General features: G+C 38.1%; 3 protein-coding genes across 5 annotated transcripts in view; 2 read left to right on the forward strand and 1 right to left on the reverse strand.

Moving 5' to 3' along the window:
- Positions 1 to 18,609, reverse strand: part of ca12 (carbonic anhydrase XII) — a 48,082-nt gene that overhangs the window by 16,937 nt on the left and 12,536 nt on the right. The gene's annotated exons all lie outside the window — the stretch shown is intronic.
- LOC307041688 (inter-alpha-trypsin inhibitor) lies at positions 1,558 to 5,220 on the forward strand. Its single transcript, XM_079685158.1, has 6 exons — positions 1,558 to 1,716; positions 2,578 to 2,769; positions 3,380 to 3,556; positions 3,692 to 3,736; positions 3,876 to 3,954; positions 4,078 to 5,220. Exons 1-6 carry the CDS (start codon positions 1,653 to 1,655, stop codon positions 4,169 to 4,171), a joined length of 651 nt encoding a protein of 216 aa, XP_079541284.1. The 5' UTR covers positions 1,558 to 1,652; the 3' UTR covers positions 4,172 to 5,220.
- Positions 8,946 to 17,161, forward strand: usp3 (ubiquitin specific peptidase 3). Its single transcript, XM_079685153.1, has 15 exons — positions 8,946 to 9,406; positions 9,988 to 10,048; positions 10,541 to 10,678; positions 10,923 to 11,006; positions 11,206 to 11,287; positions 11,600 to 11,679; positions 12,220 to 12,333; positions 12,671 to 12,784; positions 12,958 to 13,107; positions 13,454 to 13,560; positions 13,708 to 13,788; positions 13,908 to 14,026; positions 14,112 to 14,225; positions 15,268 to 15,335; positions 15,962 to 17,161. The coding sequence occupies exons 1-15, from the start codon at positions 9,316 to 9,318 to the stop codon at positions 16,377 to 16,379; spliced, it is 1,821 nt and encodes a 606-aa protein (XP_079541279.1). The 5' UTR covers positions 8,946 to 9,315; the 3' UTR covers positions 16,380 to 17,161.

Genomic DNA, 18,609 nt, shown 5'->3' on the forward strand with positions numbered 1-18,609 from the left:
CAAACTGTAAACAACTTGGTCTCTATACAAATCTGCAGTGGTGGTGTAAAGTAACTAAGTAGATTTACTCAAGTAGCTAGTACTATACACTTAAGTACAATTTTGAGTATAAACTTGAGTATTTCAATGTTGTGTTACTTTGTGCTTTTACTGCACTACATTTATGTAATACCTTTAGTTACTTGACAGATTTGGATTAATGTTGTGAAATATAATCAACACTTAAATAAGACTTTAGTTGCACCTGGAGTAACATTCACAATCTACCCTGCAGTATTCAAAGTCATTAAAACTAACTGCACCTTTACCAGCTTTGATAACACTTTAATGAAACATATAATATATATTATTCTGAAATGTGCCATTCTGCATTATGATTACTTTTACTTTCGGTACTTCAAGTATATTTTCCACCTCTGCAAATCTGACTGCAACCCTAATAAAATAATAATTCCAATCAACATTTTGGATCAAAGCTATCACAATACAATAGGACTTTTGTAATATGTATTAACTTGTTTAATGGGTTTTCACTTTGCCCCAGATTTCAGCAAGTAAAAAGTCTGAGTTGTAAAATTACCCCACTCCACCGGCAATAATTCAAATTACAGGGCTGAAATAACTTTTAAAATGACTCCTTCAAACCACAAAAGTTCTACCATATCACAACTAATCCTAAGTAGTCTCATTATCTATTTATTTGAAAGCCTCCTTTCACTCAAAAATGCGTTGCTGCTTGTTTCTTCACTAATTGGATATTAGGAATGATGCATGTGCAAAATGACTTCTCACATCAGATAGGAGGAGTTTCTCATCTTAAATCCAAATTGAAGATACAAACATGTTAGTTTTGAAGGTAATTAAGGTCCAAAATGCACCTTACAAAAGTGTGTTTTGCAGAAAAAAAATTCCTAGATTTGGGATTTTTCAATTAAGGGAGAAGAACAACTTGCAATGTTTAACCAGAAAACACGATGTCAGGCAAACAGTATTCTTCATGCAGTGTCTTTTAACACATCAGAAGGAAATCTATGAAAGTATTAGTACAAGATACAATAATGTAACCTTGGCTCATGATAAGGATTATCATGTATTAAAGGTGCAAGCCTTACATCGAAATGAAAGCTTACATGACTATAATATACTAAAATAAGAGGTTAAACTCTCTTCTTCCTGGGGTTACTTTACGACATGATGCTCTTTGTAGTAATCTACATTTCTTTAGTTGTGTTGCCAACTGTCTTAATATACTGCATAACAAATAGAACAAAACTGCAATTTAACTCATATTAAATAATAAATAAATATGAAATGCTTATTTGTATGTGTTGCTGTGCTGGAGCAGGTATCGTGTTTAACTCGAGCGTTAACCTTCCCTAAATGATGTGTGAGGTCTTTCAAACAACACCCATCAAAATGCTATTGTTCTATTGATCGTATGCTACACTCTTATATAAAAAAACTTCTCTAATCTTCTTTAAAGGTAATAAAAGAAAAAAGGAGAAGCCTATCCCTGCCATTAACTTTTGTTTCGGTTGCAGCTGTCACCATTAGGGAAATGTTGGTCCAAAGGTCAGTATGACAACCCACTCCCACTGTAGTTTACAACCCTGCTTCACTCCAGGAGAGACAGCTCGAAGACAAGCAGCAAGATGAGGCTCTTTTTGTTTCTGGGTTTGGTTTTTGCTGCATTCGAAATCAGCAATTCGATTCCAGGTACATCAAACTTTTTTCTTCTTCATTTAAAATTGTAACTAGAGATTGGTTTAATTATAGGCAGAATAGGCCATGCTAGCACACAGGCTCATCAAGTGCTAGCCTTGTATTGCTGCTTTTATTTAGGAATACTTTGTTTTAAAATTGGTTCTATATCAATGTTATTGTTTTATCTAATGTTTCAAGGAGATGAAGTTTCATTTTTGGTCCTATTAGAAAAAAGTGGCGGTTACATCTGCGGAAGAATCCATAAATGGGCTTAATCATGTATAGTATAAAAAAGATGCCTGTGCCATCAGAAATCAATAGACCTGATGGGATAATAGTTTGAGTAGATTACATAGGTCTAGACTGCATCTCTCAGCAGGATATAATTGTATTGTACTTGTTTTTTACCCTGACTTCCATGCTTCAACTTGCGACTGAAGCCCACAATGATTGTCTTTAGCTGTCAAAAAAAAGACTAGATGGTATTTACTGTACGTTTACTTTCTAAGAAATGTTATTAACACACTGCTAACAATTGTGCTAAGCTGACTGGACAATTCCCTTCTCTATAATTTTCAAACTTTTAAACAATGAGATCATTTCTGTCTGAGCCTGAGCACAATGAGCTAAACCTGAAACCGTTTGAAACCACTTCCTTTAGGTGATATCTATAAAAGGGCGTCAGGACTGAAAATGCACCATAAATGACACATGTAATTGCCATCATAAAAGGAGGGAGTGGGTATCTGTTGATGGGGTTAGTTAAACATTATGTGCTGGAGATATAACCTATCAAATACTGTACTGAAAACAAGATCATCGCCTTTTGAATAAAACATAGCTAACAGCATATTTCTTTTTTTTATCCAACAGCTTTCTGCCAATTGGACCAGGATGAAGGTGAAGGCACAAGCTTTACCTTCTCTTTGTTTTATGACCCCGTCCAAGATCAGTGCAACCCTTTCCTATACAAAGGCCAAGGAGGAAATGGCAACCGATTTGAAAATGAACGAGAGTGCATAAGAAACTGTTCCGCCAATGCAGAGGCAAAGTACCCCATGAATGGTAAGATGGTTTTAAACACTCATAGTGAAAGAATAGTAAGGTTCCAGTTTATTCTGAATTACCATTCAATGTTTGTTAAACATGCAAAATGACTAATGTAAAATCAGAGACCGCTTACATTTAGATGAACATAGTGTGGAGAAAAAAACATTCTTCCTGTTGTCTGAGGACTTTGGAACATAAACTGGCCCATGAGGTAGAGTTTTATGGCCTAAAGGACCATGAAAGGGAATGCTACATTATCATAAGGCCTCTTCGATAACATATGAGGGAAAGAGGGCGAGAAAAAGAGATGATATGAAGAGGGGCTTGTTGGCTGTATCCTATAAATAATAACGATTCCATTGCTTTTCAGCCAAATAACTTTTGCCGCCTTCCTTTCTTCAAGGATGCAGGAAAAAAACATGTGTCAGGATGAATGTTAGCAATACGCCACCCAGTGGTTAAAAGGCAAAACTACTGCTTGAAGTTTTAATGATATTTTCTGCCACCTGCTGTATCAATAAATGAGAATTGCTATATACATAACAAATCCTAACTTTTAAATGAGTTTCAATAATAAACTCTGACCACTGTTATGACTAATAAGGATGATGTTTTATCTTCACAGTGGCCCAAGCTTGCCACTTTAAACATGCTGTAGGTGGCTGCAGTGGCAAGTTTCTGAGGTATTACTATGATTCCGTCTATGACAAATGCAAAAAGTTCCTTTGGTCTGGATGCATCGGAAACGGAAACCGATTTTTTGACCAGACCAGCTGCAACGCCACCTGTGAGGGCATCCACGGTGAGCACTAATCTCTGTCTAATGTACACATTTACTGAAATAATAAAATATCAAATGTGTTTAATGAGGCAAGTATACTCTTAAATGTAATACAATTATGTTTTCAACATGATGTCAATTGTTTTTGGACTTAAGATGATGGTGAGGAAGCCGAGGAGGAGGAGCCGGACACTCCCATTGGTCAGTAGAAACACAAAGAACTAATGCAAAACACATCCCTGTTTTAGTTAAGTGCATAAAACATGTTTCATATACTTTTATCTGAATATTAGTTTTTAATCTATTAACATGCATCCCGGTCATCTGTCCTCTTTAACAGCAATCATCTGTGGAGTTCTGCTTGCCCTCATTATTGCCGCTATCTTCATAACTGTGATTGTCTTGACCGTTCAGTCAAAGTAAGACTGTTTTTATTTGTTTTCAGTTTTACATAAGGAGTTAACACTAAAAATGAAAAACACATACCTTGCTGTCAATGACTACTCTCCTGTCATTTTTTATATCTATTTTTTTTTCTTTAGGAAAAAGAACCCCAAGAACAAGACAGAACAGAAAAGTAAAGAACCCCAGTCTGGCTCACCTCTACAGGACGACAAGGATATTGAAATGTCATAGAAAATACTGTCACCTCAATAGCAATATGCAAAGTTACCATTAATTTGTATTTGTATTCTAATTCTACAGGCTTTGATACTAAGCATAACAACTTAAGACCAATTTAGATTTTTTTTACTGACATAATATAATAGCTACAATTGCATTGCAATTTTGATCAATTTTGTATTTTATCACCTTTGTGCAAAGTGATGTTTTTTAAGTTGTATTTTTCCTGGAAGCTTTCATTCAGCAATCCAAAAATAAACGTGATAAGCCGTTCTGTAATCAAAAGAAACCAGACCTTGAATCTTAGTCAATTAATTGCTTTGTTTGTTTGATTAGATGCCTTTTATAAGTTAGTAATTGTCAAGATTGTTGTTCCAGGCACAATGTCAAAGGTTTCCTTTATTCTAGCGTTTTAGTTGTTGAGCTGCTTCCGTCTGCCTTATCTGATTTTAGAGTATAAATGTTTTCGGACTGTTGGTGGGACGAAATAATTTAGGATCCATGAAGTATTGATGGAATGGTTTTTGACTTGATTTATCAAAAATGCTATAGACAAAAGGAATAATTGAAAACAAATTGGCAAATCAGTAATGAATACACTTCATTGTGAAGTGCAGCCCTAAAAAACACACCTATAGTAACTTTAAGGGGAAATATTTCCATTTGAAGCAAGTAGGTTTCTTTTTATGAAAAACACCTTGATTTGTTTATTTCCAAAACACGACTGCATGATCACCTGGCTCAAAGATTTGCTGAAATATGTCTTCTGTAGGGACGTCCCAATTGTAAACCCAACATATATTTAGAGCTGTTTTCGTGAAGTGATGACCACACACTCTCTGTTATTATGTGTACCTGCTCAGCATTTTTTTATCTATTGTTTTAGTCTGCAAACATTTCAATATAAAAGTGTCAAAAAACAACATTTTACGTTTTCTCCCATGTATGCTAAAACTTACGGCTGTGATGTCGAATGGCCAAGCTTTGCACTTTGGATAATAAAGCAGTTTCGCCAAAAAAACGATGGAGAGTCTTACTTTATTAAAATATGATTCAATGTAGTTTGTTGTTATTCACTGTAGTGCAGGGGTGCCCACACTTTTTTGGCTGGTGAGCTACTTTTGAAATGACCAGCTAACCGAGGTCTACCAACCAAAAATAAAATCCCAAATTGCAAGGGTTGCTGAATAACACGTTTTATTTTTACATGGGATAACTACAATAGGGCTGCAACAAACGACTAATTTGATTATCGATTAATCTATATATTAATGAAACGATTAATCGACTATTCGGACTACTGCTGTGTGCCTTGCACAATTTCTCAAACGCTCTTATTTAGCCATCAACTTTTAGATTTAGTTTGAGGTTGTTTTAGGCATGTGGAAACTAACAATGAAGACAATAAAGATGAATACTTGATTCAAAAATACATATATTATTAAATTAACTGAACAAATTGTGAACAAAATTAACATTGCTTTTTATTTGAATTAAATAAATAATATTTCACATCAAAAGAAACAACAATGTTTTAACAAATCGTATTAAATAATGTGATGACAGAACTGTAAACAGAATAGCTGAAACTTTAACAAAATAAATAACTCAGTTACCTCTAATCATTAACCCATGTTTGTATAATGTAGTTAACTCCGTGTGTTGCTGCTAGCATACATAACACCTGACGTGGAAACGTTACTCGTGGATGGGGCTACAGAGCTACGAGAAAGACAGTCGAACCCGGTGCATTCGTCCGTCTGAATGTGGTGCATTTTTGCTAAATGTTTAGACAAATTGCTCGTGTTACCGCCCTTACATGCTAAACACTTTTGGTGACGAGCATTGTCCACCTCAAGACGGGTAACATGTAACCACACCTTGGAGCGCTTCTCTCCACCATCTCCTCCGTGTGTTGCTGCATGTAGCAGCTGCGTGTGTGTAAACTGCCCCGCCCCCTTGCAAACAGACGGGGGAGAGAGAGATCTCTTCTGGATTGGAAAGATAGAAAATACACCGACCATAGACGCATTTGTTTGTCTTTTTGCATGTTAGAAACGAGTTGGCGACACTAAGACAAAGAGATAATGTTTGTGTAGCAATAATACATGACCTTTCTCTTTCTCAACTCGCTACTCGGAGGGAAGTCGCTGTCATATGCCTTGTGAACACTCCGATAATGCCTCTCCACGTTACCTTTCTTTGGCAGAGAGACGCTTGCTTTACAAATAAGGCAAATAACCTTTGAATGTGACATCACAAAAAAAGATTCTCCCTCCCATTCTGTGTGGAAGTGGTATGTCTTTAGCTTTTTGCTCGTTCCCGCACTCATTTTGTTGTTTGTCTCTCCCGGCACTTGACTGATTTTGTATCGCTTTGCATTCTGGGTTAACAGACTGGAAAGCAATAGGTCGCTTTTTCTGTCAATCAAGTAAACTCCTGAATTAAGTGGCAGGGAGGCCAAGGGAGGAGGAATCAAAAGCTGTTTTGTCTATTTTAACGGAGCTGGATTTTTTATTTTTTATGAATGACTCGCGATCTACCAGCATTGCCCCCGCGGTCGACCGGTCGACCGCGGTCGACGTACTGGGCACCTCTGCTGTAGTGTATACATTCATACAATTATCGATGATCATCATTAATTCGAAATAAAGTTTTTAAAAAAGAGCAGTTTCTGTGTAAAACGTTATTCTTTCAGTGAATGAATAAATTACTTTCTTACCCTCCTGGTCAACATTTTATGTAGTAGGCTATGGGGAAAAGGTGATGAAGAATATTTGACATTTTGATGTCCACAGAGGGGGAAAACAGGTGTATCGTTATCAAAATGGAGGACAATGCTTAATTAGTCATAGGCCTATTGTTTTACATTTCCCAGGATGAGAATGTACATAGTTAAAATCCGCACATGCAAAACATTTAAGCCAACCATTTTCATCAACATGAATAGGATAATTATTTACAATCAGTTGTCTCTAGGCTACTGTCATGCCAAACTATCTTCACGTGAATTCTTAATTTAAGATGAAAACAAGTGTTATTGTGCCAGCTGGTGGTGTCTGTGTTCCAAAAAGCATGATAAAGTACTTAACAGCAGGGCTGCCAACATTTGAGTTCAGCTTGGAGTGAGTTTTTTTTTTTGTTGAACCGAAAAAAGAAACTTTCATGTGTTACAAATGTATTGAACATGTACGGGTTTCCAATTAATGTACCGGGCGCTACAGTGGAATACGCACATACACAGTGTACCCGCGACTCTTACAATGAAGGCTCGATAATCAGCTCCCTGCATATAAAATGACATGTATAGGTAGCAGAGGTATTTTTTCAAAAATATTGAAGTTAAATGCATCAACCTGGTGCATTTTGAGAGCAAAATGCATTTATGGATACATCTCTCAACATCCATATGAAACACAACTGTAAACAGATTTTCTTTTTCTTTATGGATATTTTACAACTCACTCACCTTTTTAACTGTATTCTTGTTTTACTGTCACATAGTATTGCATAACTGTTTTTCATTTACTCTCATAAATGGTGACCAAAACGTTTGAGACCCACTGAGATAAGTAGACTAAAGTTAACTATCTAAACCGAGAGTCCCTTACCTCACTGAGCTGTAGTAATCTCTCTCAGTCTGACAGGACAGAGGTCTCCATCTCCTTGATTTAGAAACAGCTTTTAATATCCATTAGCGCAGTTAGCTAACCAGATGCTAACAACAACAATGCAAATAGTGAGTTTGGTATAAATATACTGTATGTAAAGTTATTTAAGATGATGCCATATTTATTGAAGATTTTACATTATAAATATTCCCCAAAATTATTCAAAAGCATATTCTTCCAAACTCCTTGCTGTAGTATGATACACAGGATACTATTGATGTGTGTAGTGAGTTTGGTAGTAATAAGATGTATAATAGTGATTGAATATTATTGTATTCTCTTTTTTCGGAGTTGCACTTTGCAGACGGTCCCTGAGCACTCGTTTCGTCTCCGGTTGCGGATAGAGACCAATGTAATGTGCCCAGCTCGGAGGACGGCGCGTATTGGCTTTTTTGATCAAAATGTGACTGTAGTTCGTTGTCAACCTTACCACTGTACTTAGGAGACGTCATTTGTGTCTGAATAACGTTTTGTTCATGAGTTATTGATCCGTGAAATCAGAATCTCCCAATATCGTTCCAACTTTACTGAACTAAGCCAGAAGACCGTCTCATTTCGTAGACCGCTCGGTTTGCTGTTCCTTCACTTTATTTTTATATTTATATACATTTATTTTGGACGAAAACTTGAGTGAGGAAAGGCAAGTGTGGCGTGAGTGCGTGAGATATGGGTTAATTGCGTGACTCTCACGCTCAATGCGTGAGTGTTGGCAGCCCTGACTTAACATGATAACATAAGTATAAAAGGTGTACGTTTTAGCTGTTTGAAGTTGAACAATGGAACTCAGTTTGGTTTAAACCTAAACTCATAATTCACAACGTTACCTGTGATCACCATGGTGATCGAAAGTGAAGCAGTTTGCTCGTTACCACGCATGCGTGAGACTTCTACGCGAGTTAAGTCTCACAACATTGTTTAATTAGGTCTAAATCTTAGAGTTTCCCAGATTCAGTAATTAAAAAGGCAATACAAAACACTACCGACAATAATAGGAAAACAAATATGAAACTGACGAAACGTACAGGGACCCATACTAGGCGGCCCGGGGAGTGTAAGCGAAACAGGAAGTAGGCAAACGCAACTCTCAGAATGTGTTCATCTTTGTTTTGTAGTTGGCAAACACCCCAGCCGCGGGAGTCACTGCGTCACTTCCTCAAGTTATTTCCATTTGTTTGTGGCAAACACCAGCAGTTACCTAGTACCTTATACACCAAAGATAACGTTACTATTCTTTCTTATAATATATCAAGGCGAAAACGGCATCACCTTTGTTTTCTTTTAAATGCTGTACCCTGAAATCATGCACGAAAGATAGAAGCTGCTGCGTTAGCGGAAGGAAACGTGAAAACGTGAGCAGAAGTAGTTTGTCGGCTAACGTTAGCTAGCTAGTATAGGTTAATTGGCAGCTATTGTTAGCTTCCTGGTTCCCGGTATCGATTTGTTTGTGTAGTGCTAACGTTAGGTTAGCCTCACAGTTGTGGACTGATGGAGTGCCCTCATCTTGGCTCAAACGTGAGCTGTCCTCTTGATACCTCCAGGTTTCCTAACGGGACTCCGTCCTCCTGGTGCTGCAGCGGTAAGTGTTTGTCACTCCTTCATTCAACGTTAAGAGGTTAATGGATACACACATACTACCGGGGACTGCAAGAGTCAATCATTTGGATCCCAGCCTTTGGTGATATTCCCACGTTTGTATCAGATACAAAGTCACAACAACAGAAATCACAAGGACACATTTCATAAACAATACGAGTGCAGTGAAGAAATCATATTAAAGGTCATAAGGTCAATAATGTGGTTATAAAGAAGTGCTATGTATTTGTATGCAGAAGAAAACATTAAGTCTGGTAAACCATCTTGAAGAATTGTGACCGTTATAATGTTGTGTGTGTGTGACTAAATGTTGGTTAAAACGATGGGAATGTGGATGAGCTGTTTTGTTTGTTGTTTATGTGGCTATAGTGTGTATACATGTGTTAGGCTGCATGTGTCAATGGAGTGACACCATAATGAAAAGTACATTTTCATGCTAGTGCTAATGGGGTTCCCAGTCAAATATAACAAGATCGTAATACAACATAGAGAGAGAAATCCGAGCAATTCATTGTCTTAATAAGCTGGTCAATTCTGAACCAAGACTCCATCTTCTATCTCTAGCTTGCAGGTCCAATAAAAGTCCATGGATTTGCCTCACCTGTCTGATGGTCCATTGTGGAAGGTAATTATGCATATGTATAAACATGGAAATTAAGTTTGATTAAATTAGGTAATTTGTCAACTGTTTTGGAAGTATTTCAAGAATCCTCAGAGACTCTTTTAATCTAATTACACAAGGAAATATGTCATTTCTAGTTACCGTATTTGTTTGGAAAAGGGAATGTAGTCAAAGCTTGGAAAATTGGTTAAAATATATTTTTGTGTGCAGCAGACAGACATACCGGTTTCTAACCAGATGGTGAGAGGAATCTTTGAGGATTCTTGAAATACTGTTCAAACATTTACTGTTTAATAACTCTTGAAGAAGATTCATATTAACTCTTAAATGGATTACTCTTGGGAAAAGTTGCTCTTGTTGATGAGCAGCATCAATTTGAGATCAAAACTGCAATCTTATTATTTTTGGGCAGACTTTTTAATTAACTGTTTATTTTAGGTTATTTTCTGATAGTTCCAGGTGTTGTTTTTATAAAGTAATGTCTTCCTTTTATAGATATGTCAATGGACATGCGAAGAAACACTTTGAAGAGAGCCAGGTTGTTGGCATTAGCCAAAAGAAGAGCGAGAAACCGGAGAAAGAGAAATCCCATCATTCCGTTTGCATGGACTGCAGCAACTACAGCGTTTTCTGGTGAGTGTCCTTTATGACAAACCTATCTACGTCTACCATCTGTGACTCACTGCGAGGCCCTGCAAAAAGTACAGTCATAAAAACAATCAAAGGATGCGATATATTGTGGTAATAGAAACCAAATGTTCCTTTAAACCTTTGTAACCGATGCAATATCCTTCTGATGAATCCCACTAACGATGACATGTTAATTAAAAGCAAAACACAGTGATCTGATGTGTCTTGACTAATGTGGATTTTATAGTTACAGATGTGATGATTTTGTTGTCAATGACACCAAACTTGGGCATGTCCAGAAGGTGAGGGAACATCTGCAGAGTTTAGAAAAGTAAGTACATATCTCAAGAAGTCTTTACATATTTAGTTTCTGTGTTTTGATTGTTTGACCGTGTTTGACAGAGGAAGCCAAATACAAATGTATCTGCCAAAACATATCTGCATTATCCGATGATGAACACCAAAGATGTTTGACAACATACTTAATACAAGATCAGTGTCCAGATCAAATGTTTGATTTCCTCCTACAGCTCAGCGCTGATGGGTGACAGACAGAGGAAACGGAAACTTCAGGAAAGCCTGGCTCCAGACAGCAAGTTGTTAAAAGACAATGTAAGAGGCTAAAAATATAATGATTTTGTTTATTTTAAAACAAGAAAAAAGTTTCAGCCTCTCCACAGTTGTGTTCCAGCACAAAAAACACAAGTCTGTCTTTTCACTGGGGGAGTCACAGTAGCCTTCGTAGGGCCTCTTCTCAAAATATCTCTACATGTTAGCTTAAAGATGGCTCTTTAGTATTTTTTTCTAAGACATTTTTGAAATGTGTGTATATATATATGTGTGTGTGTGTGTGTGTGTGTATATATATATATATATATATTTTAACACACATATATTTTCTGTCTTTCCACTTGTCTCTGTCAGAACGGCCTGGCTTTAGGTGCTACAGGCCTGAGGAACTTGGGCAACACGTGCTTCATGAATGCCATCCTGCAGTCCCTCAGGTAAGGCTCTGCGAGGAAGATGAGGAATGTGGTAAACTGGGCTTCAGCATGGTTCAGTGGCTCTGCCCCTGGAGGGCCCCACAGTCAGTCATCCTTTATTAATACAGTCTGGGGCACAGTCAGGGGAGTTTATATTGGCTGCATGGAAACAAGATCCAATAAAAGGACAGAATCCTCAGTAAACACACGTTTCCTGGCTCTCAAATGACTGGTGTGTTTTCACAGTTGCTTTACGCAGAAATGCAAAGTGTATCAAGTACACCATTTACCTAAATGTGCCAATCGTTTGTCCAACTTTCCAGGCAGCCATTCATTTCCTTTCCTTTCAGTGTTAAAATCTATTAGCAGCAACTTGATATGTGCCTCATTAATCTAATCTGCAAAATGTGTTGTATTTATATTATCTCAGCTTCCCGGGGAAAGTCAATAAATCTAATCACCAGTGAATCTACTGGCAGAGGGACAAGAATAATGTAAAAGACTTGATTAATTTGCCGAAATGTAATCTCAGGAGTCCAACATCATGTGTTTCTTTGACAGCAACATCCAGCAGTTCAGCTGTTATTTCAAGGAGTTGCCTGCAGTGGCTCTACGCAGCGGGAAGACGGCAGGAAGAAGGATGTACCACACCCGAAGCCAAGGGGACAACACTGTGTAAGGTCCTTTTTTCTATGAGCGAGGATTCATGGGCAGAGTTTGTTTATCCAACACTTATTTAAATAGCATAACATTGAACAAAATCTCATAGACACTTTCTCATGAGGCTACCCACATCAGTAGTTATCTTGACTCTGCTGCAGTGCAAGGCTGGAATGTCAAAGTGCAGAAACAGTGCTATACAACAAATAACAAGAAAATAAAAACACTGTAATGTAATCTGACACAACTTTCTTTGCGAGCGTGTGTGTGTGAATATCGATATAGCTTTGAGTTGTCTGTTTATTCTTTTTTAACGGTAGCATATTAAACAGGCTTTCTTTGTGTTGAACAGGTCTTTGGTGGAGGAGTTCAGGAAAACCCTTTGTTCCCTGTGGCAAGGAAGCCAGACGGCCTTCAGTCCAGACTCCTTGTTTTATGCTATATGGAAAATCATGCCAAGTTTCAGGTATGCCAACAGTGTGCAGAGAATTAAGCTGATCACGCTGAGCAGTTAATTGTTTTTCTTTTCAGTTCTGTTTTCTGATTATTATTGTCAAGATATTATTTGAGCATCACAGACTGGAACAACTTATAGTGAGTAATGGTTGTGTTTGTAATGTGCTGTGTTTTTGTGTCCAGGGGCTATCAGCAGCACGACGCTCATGAGTTCATGCGGTACCTGCTGGACCATCTCCACAGGGAGCTCCAGTGCGGTCGCAACGGGGCGTCCCACACAGCCTCTCCTCAGGAGGGGGTCCGACTCTCCACCGCTGAGGGCAAATGCTGCATGTAAGCCCATGCAACCGTACAATTATTTTGTATATGTCTGACAAAGTGGACGCATTAAGCATTGCAGGCATGTCACTATCCATTACATGGCTTATGAGAGTGTCTGTTTCCTTTTTGTTGTTTTAATAGCATATTTTACCAGAATATTTTATTTTAATGTTTTTAATTTGTTCACTTATTTCATAACTTACTTATATTACTATTGGCCTGAAGAAGTTTAAATTATTAAACGATCTAATCATTGAATGTTTACATGTAGAATATGAGGTTTGCATATTCTTGATTGATTAAACACTAGAAAATCTTACTGTGAATTTATTGATTATAACTGCTTTATGTTTAACAGCAATGGGACTGCCAGTGTTGTCACATCCAATTTTGGTGGCATACTTCAGAATGAGGTGAACTGCCTTATATGTGGAACAGAATCGCGGAAGTTTGATCCATTTCTTGGTAAGAAAACCACCTTTTGATAGCAAACAGATCAGTTTTTTCCAGATTTTTACAGTGAAACTAAAATAATCAACACAAATACTAAGGGGTATATAATGGAGGCACTTTAATATACGAGATCATTTAGTTTCATTCGTTTTTGCACAGATCTGTCTTTGGACATTCCCAGTCAGTTCAGACAAAAGAGAAGTAAGGACCAGGAGCCGGGGCCAACCTGCACCCTACGTGGTATGTTTCCCAATGCTTGATATAAGGACTCAGTAGACAGTTTTTTGGCAGTTTTAGTTTCTCATTATAAATAGTGGAAAATAATAACAGTATTACATATTTGTTTGTTTTTGTTTTAGACTGCGTACGTAGTTTCACTGACCTGGAAGAGCTTGATGAAACGGAGCTATACTACTGCCATAAGTGTAAGAAGCGACAGAAATCCACTAAGAAGTTCTGGATCCAAAAGCTTCCAAAGGTAGAGACAGAAATTGTCAATAATGTTACATCACCAGTTTAAAGGCTTGGGTTAGTATAACTGGAGGTTTTATTTCCAATTGTAGGTTTTGTGTCTGCACCTAAAGAGGTTCCACTGGACGGCCTTTTTGAGAAACAAGGTGGACACCTATGTGGAATTTCCCCTGAAGGGCCTGGACATGAGGGGCTACTTACTTGAGGTGAGTTAAGAGCTAAAGAATACAGATCATGAAAATCCACAAAATATATATTTTTTCATTTCCTAAAAGATTAAAATAATGAAAAATAGGAATAATCACTTTTGAAAATGCAAGTGAAGTTCAGACAGAAGACAGTCCAGTGACGCAGAAGGAACTGTAACAGGTCAGAAACCAGCTGCTTCCAGTTCAGGACTCTGTGGAAATAATTGAGCAAAATAAATATCCTTACAAAGACTTTTATTTGTGACATTTTCATATTTCTGTTTCTGCTGTCATGGAATATTCCAATAGAAATCCAAGGGGTATGGTTTGGTATCTTAAAAAAAGAGTCAACACAGTAGTCACACCATGGAAAGATCTCAAGTGAAATGTTTGTGAAACTAACTTGGTACAGCATTTGGAAATATGACGGTAAACCAAAATGGCAGATTGGCAGAGGAGCCGCAGACAGCCTGAAGAAAAGACTATTTGAAGTCTTTTTATAGATGAGTATTACAATAGCTCCTTTGCCATACTAGTGATTTAGCCAATCTAAATGCTACCCTTGGTCAGCTGATGATGGATCCATATCAACAAAGTGAACCAAATATGTTTTGTGAGTTCGTAACCCGAGATCTGTGTATTGCATGTTGACTATTATACTTGTTGTTTACTTTCGGAAGTCTCTTTACAATTGCCTGCAGAGGGCACTGTTTCACAGATTTCTGATTTAAATGTATTTGTATTTGATGGGGACAATGCAATTCAACATATTTCCAATACAGAGCATGACTGAACTGAAAGGATAATTAATAGTAGTTTAAAAAAAAAACACATTACCTTGACAAACTTGGATCAAGGTAATTGTGTAAACTGTTCAAAATGTCCTGATATAAAACATGTGTTTTTTAGGCCTCTGACATGCTGAAGTGTTTTAGAATGTGAGAAGACTTTTATATGTGAAACTCTGGCATGTCCAGATGCTAAATGTCTCCCTTAAGTTGTAAATCTTTGAAAAGTCTAAAAAGAAAATTTCTTATGTTGTCTTTTTTTATGTTTGCAGCCAGATAATGCATTACCAGACAGCTGCCTGTATGATCTTGTTGATGTCGTGGTGCATCATGGATCTGGGTGAGTACATGAATTATTCCGGTTCAAACTCACAAATGGAGAGGTTGTAATTAATTTGCTGAATCTTCATCCCTCTGATTATAATGTGCTGTTTTAATAAGCATGAACAGCATCTAGAGTGCTGCAGCATCTTGTTTGGGGTTGATGGGTGTTTTTCCCTTCCAGCTGACAGCTGACATATTATCACATGTTCAGACACATGCAGGATGTGCTTCTGTCACCATGGCAGCATAGTTAACAGCTCAAGAAGAAAAAGGAATAACACACAACTGTAAATCTAAACATAAGCATCTGTTGACCAGCTCTGTCTATGGCTTTTGGCAGGGCTGGTCATACTATGGCTGTATTAAAAAGTCAAATGCAATTTTGTTGAGAGCCTTGTGGACAGCTGCAGTTAAACATTGTATGTATCCACTAAATGCTGAAAGGCATTAGTAAGAGTACTTTAAAATGTAATAAGATATGCCAAGAAATGTTCCCCACACTGCTGCAGTTTTACTTTTGGCCTCTAAGTGGGGATGTTGTTCTGCTGAGCTGATTGTGTTCCTCTAGCTCTAACCGCAGTAGCAATATATGCAGCGTGGTAGACAGGCTGCAGTTCATGATATATGTGTCTGTGTTTCCAGGGTTGGATCAGGACATTATACAGCATATGGCAGCCACGAGGGCCGCTGGTACCACTTCAACGACAGCACAGTGACTCTGACCAGTGAGGAGACAGTGAAGAAGGCCAAGGCCTACATCCTGTTCTACGTGGAGAGGACTGGACAGGTGGCCTCAGAGAAGACGGACAGCAAGCCTGATGCAGAGACGGTGGATAAGGACAGCAGCCCTTCAGAAGCAGTTGCTCAGGACAAGGTTGCAGCAGACATGGTTCTGATGGACGCAGCAGCCTCACACATGAAGACAGAGGACTTGGCGGCCCCAGATAATGCTGGTGAAGAAATGGCTGAAGTGGCTTCAATCGAGCCTGCAACACATAATACCTCAGATAAGGCTGCATCAGAGGAGGCCAGCCAAGCTATTCAAGCCGTCGCACAATGATTTCGTCACAAGGCTTATTACCATGGCTTCACCTCAATCACATGTCTCACAGTGCTTGATTTAAAAAAAGTTAATTTTCACATTTAATGTTTGTGTATTCTTTTTTTAAATGTTTATGAACTGCATGATTGCGTCTAGTTTAATTTGCTGCTTGGGTTTTCTTTAGATAACCATTTTGCGTTCATTTCCTTGTTGTTGTATTCCTCAGTTGAGGTAGACTCCTCTGTGTAATAGATTCCAAAGGTGATTAAGTTAAGCTGTAGCCTTTTAAAACCTCAGTTGGTCCAATGTTTAGCCGAGACTGAAGAGATTGGATGTGTCAACACACTGTCATTGTCAATAATTGGAGTTTCTATTTTTTTAAAGTTTCTAATATTGTTATTTCCATTACTTAAAAATCGTGTAGTTCTGTTTTCAGTCATTTAGGAGAGATTTTAGGATCTAGAATCCAATACATTTAATGACTCAGAAGTGAGCATGTAGGCTTTAGAAAGTTGTTTAAACTTCTTGACCAGAACTATTGTAAAAGAAAGGATCATAATGTTTGTTTGTCTGTAATGACGTTGGAGTATATTTGACCATTTTATGTTGATCTGAAATTGACTTAATAACATGTCCTTATTACATTTACTTTTATAACATGTATCATGTGAACATGCTGAAATACAATGGAGAATCTTTTTCAAATGTTTGTTTTTCTGTGAAAAAAACCCGTTCTGAACCCCACTGAGATCGAACCGCTCCACCCATTAAAACAGACAGCATGTAAACAGAAACACAAACGTTTATTTCTACAATTATTCTTTTGAGCAGCTAAAAGTATTTTCATTCAGTCAATGCTAATGTCTTGTTTTAGCAATATTTTAAATGAAAGAAGGTCACATTACTGACTTAACTCCATATAATAAAGGCCATGAATCATGCCAACGCACTTTCAATTGAGGAAAAACCTCCCTTACAGTCCAAGCAGTGTATTCGTGAGTCACCCACTCTTCTGCAGGAACATTTTTAAACTAACTGAAAACATTAAAATATGATAACTGATTACTATTCACAAATGTCAATGTACAGCATTAAGAACAAGAAAACTCCTGGGGTAAGGGAAGCAGTTAACCGTGAACTGAAACAATAAGGTCAATTAAAATTATATTTGAGTCAATCTATTAAAGGTAGGGTAGGTAAGAATGGAGACACCAGCGCTAGTGCGCTAAAATTTGAAACTACGCAGCCGAAAAAATGCCCCTTCCTTACAGAGCCCCTCCTCCACCACACAAGAACGCGCACATGACCAATAGAGTGGCGAAGTCACGCCCATCTATTTATTGAAGTCAATGGAGAGAGAAAACATCTTTCGATCCCGTTTGAATTGTGCCATGAATTACAGATATGATGTTTGTCAATCTTAAAAAATAATTTCCATGTCAAAAAAGTCAGTTTGTTGTAAAACTGTTGAAATATAAGACTGTGAAAAATATGCAACTAGAAAGACTACAAATCCCAGAGTCGCGTAGATAGCTAAGATCAGAGCCATATAGATAGAATCTATCTATATGGCGCTGGATAAGATAAGATAACTATAGGTTACTTACGTAACCCCAGTTCTCAGAGTAACATGAAGTGAGATGTCTCACTATGGGATGCGCCTCATCGCGGAGCAAACAGAAGCATCAATCTCATTACGCCAATTCTGATTGGCGGGTGATCTCGACGTCATCGTCAGGGAATCCACGCCCTATAAGTAGCTTGCGCCACGACGCATGCGTCATTCAAAATAAGCACCTCTTCTCGCTTCACCATAGCAAGGAGGGCCGTCTGGTGAGACATCTCACTTGATGTTACTCTGAGAACTGGGGTTACGTAAGTAACCTATAGTTCTCATTCATAACACTCCGTTCGATGTCTCACTATGGGAAATTGTAACTCCCGTATTGCCAGACGAGCTTATCTCGAAAATCCCCAAACCAATCAGAACCTAACAGGTAGAGCTCTGACCCAGCACTGCTCGGGCCACACTGGGAGCAGAGACGTCTAGCCTGTAAAGGCGGACAAAAGTGAGCAGCGAGGACCAGCCCGTCGCTGCACAAATGTCTTGGATGGAAACACCCTTGAGCAAACAGCCCAGGGTGTAGCCAGACCCCGAGTCTAAAGAGCACGCAACCCGAAGGTGCCCGCAATTTCCGACTCGTATAGGCCAAAGCCATGGTCTCTACCATCCGGTGGGAGAACCGTC

The sequence above is a fragment of the Notothenia rossii genome, assembly GCF_949606895.1.
Source record: "Notothenia rossii genome assembly, chromosome: 5".
Taxonomy (NCBI): Eukaryota; Metazoa; Chordata; class Actinopteri; order Perciformes; family Nototheniidae; genus Notothenia; species Notothenia rossii.

Bases quoted from the DNA above. Each gene is read 5' to 3' on its own strand.
- usp3 (XM_079685153.1), top strand. From the start codon at position 9,316: ATGGAGTGCCCTCATCTTGGCTCAAACGTGAGCTGTCCTCTTGATACC. The intron at 9,407-9,987 runs GTAAGTGTTTGT...TTCTATCTCTAG, and splicing joins GTCCTCCTGGTGCTGCAGCG to CTTGCAGGTCCAATAAAAGT. The intron at 10,049-10,540 runs GTAATTATGCAT...TTCCTTTTATAG, and splicing joins CTGATGGTCCATTGTGGAAG to ATATGTCAATGGACATGCGA.
- LOC307041688 (XM_079685158.1), top strand. From the start codon at position 1,653: ATGAGGCTCTTTTTGTTTCTGGGTTTGGTTTTTGCTGCATTCGAAATC. The intron at 2,770-3,379 runs GTAAGATGGTTT...TTATCTTCACAG, and splicing joins GGCAAAGTACCCCATGAATG to TGGCCCAAGCTTGCCACTTT. The intron at 3,557-3,691 runs GTGAGCACTAAT...TTTGGACTTAAG, and splicing joins CACCTGTGAGGGCATCCACG to ATGATGGTGAGGAAGCCGAG.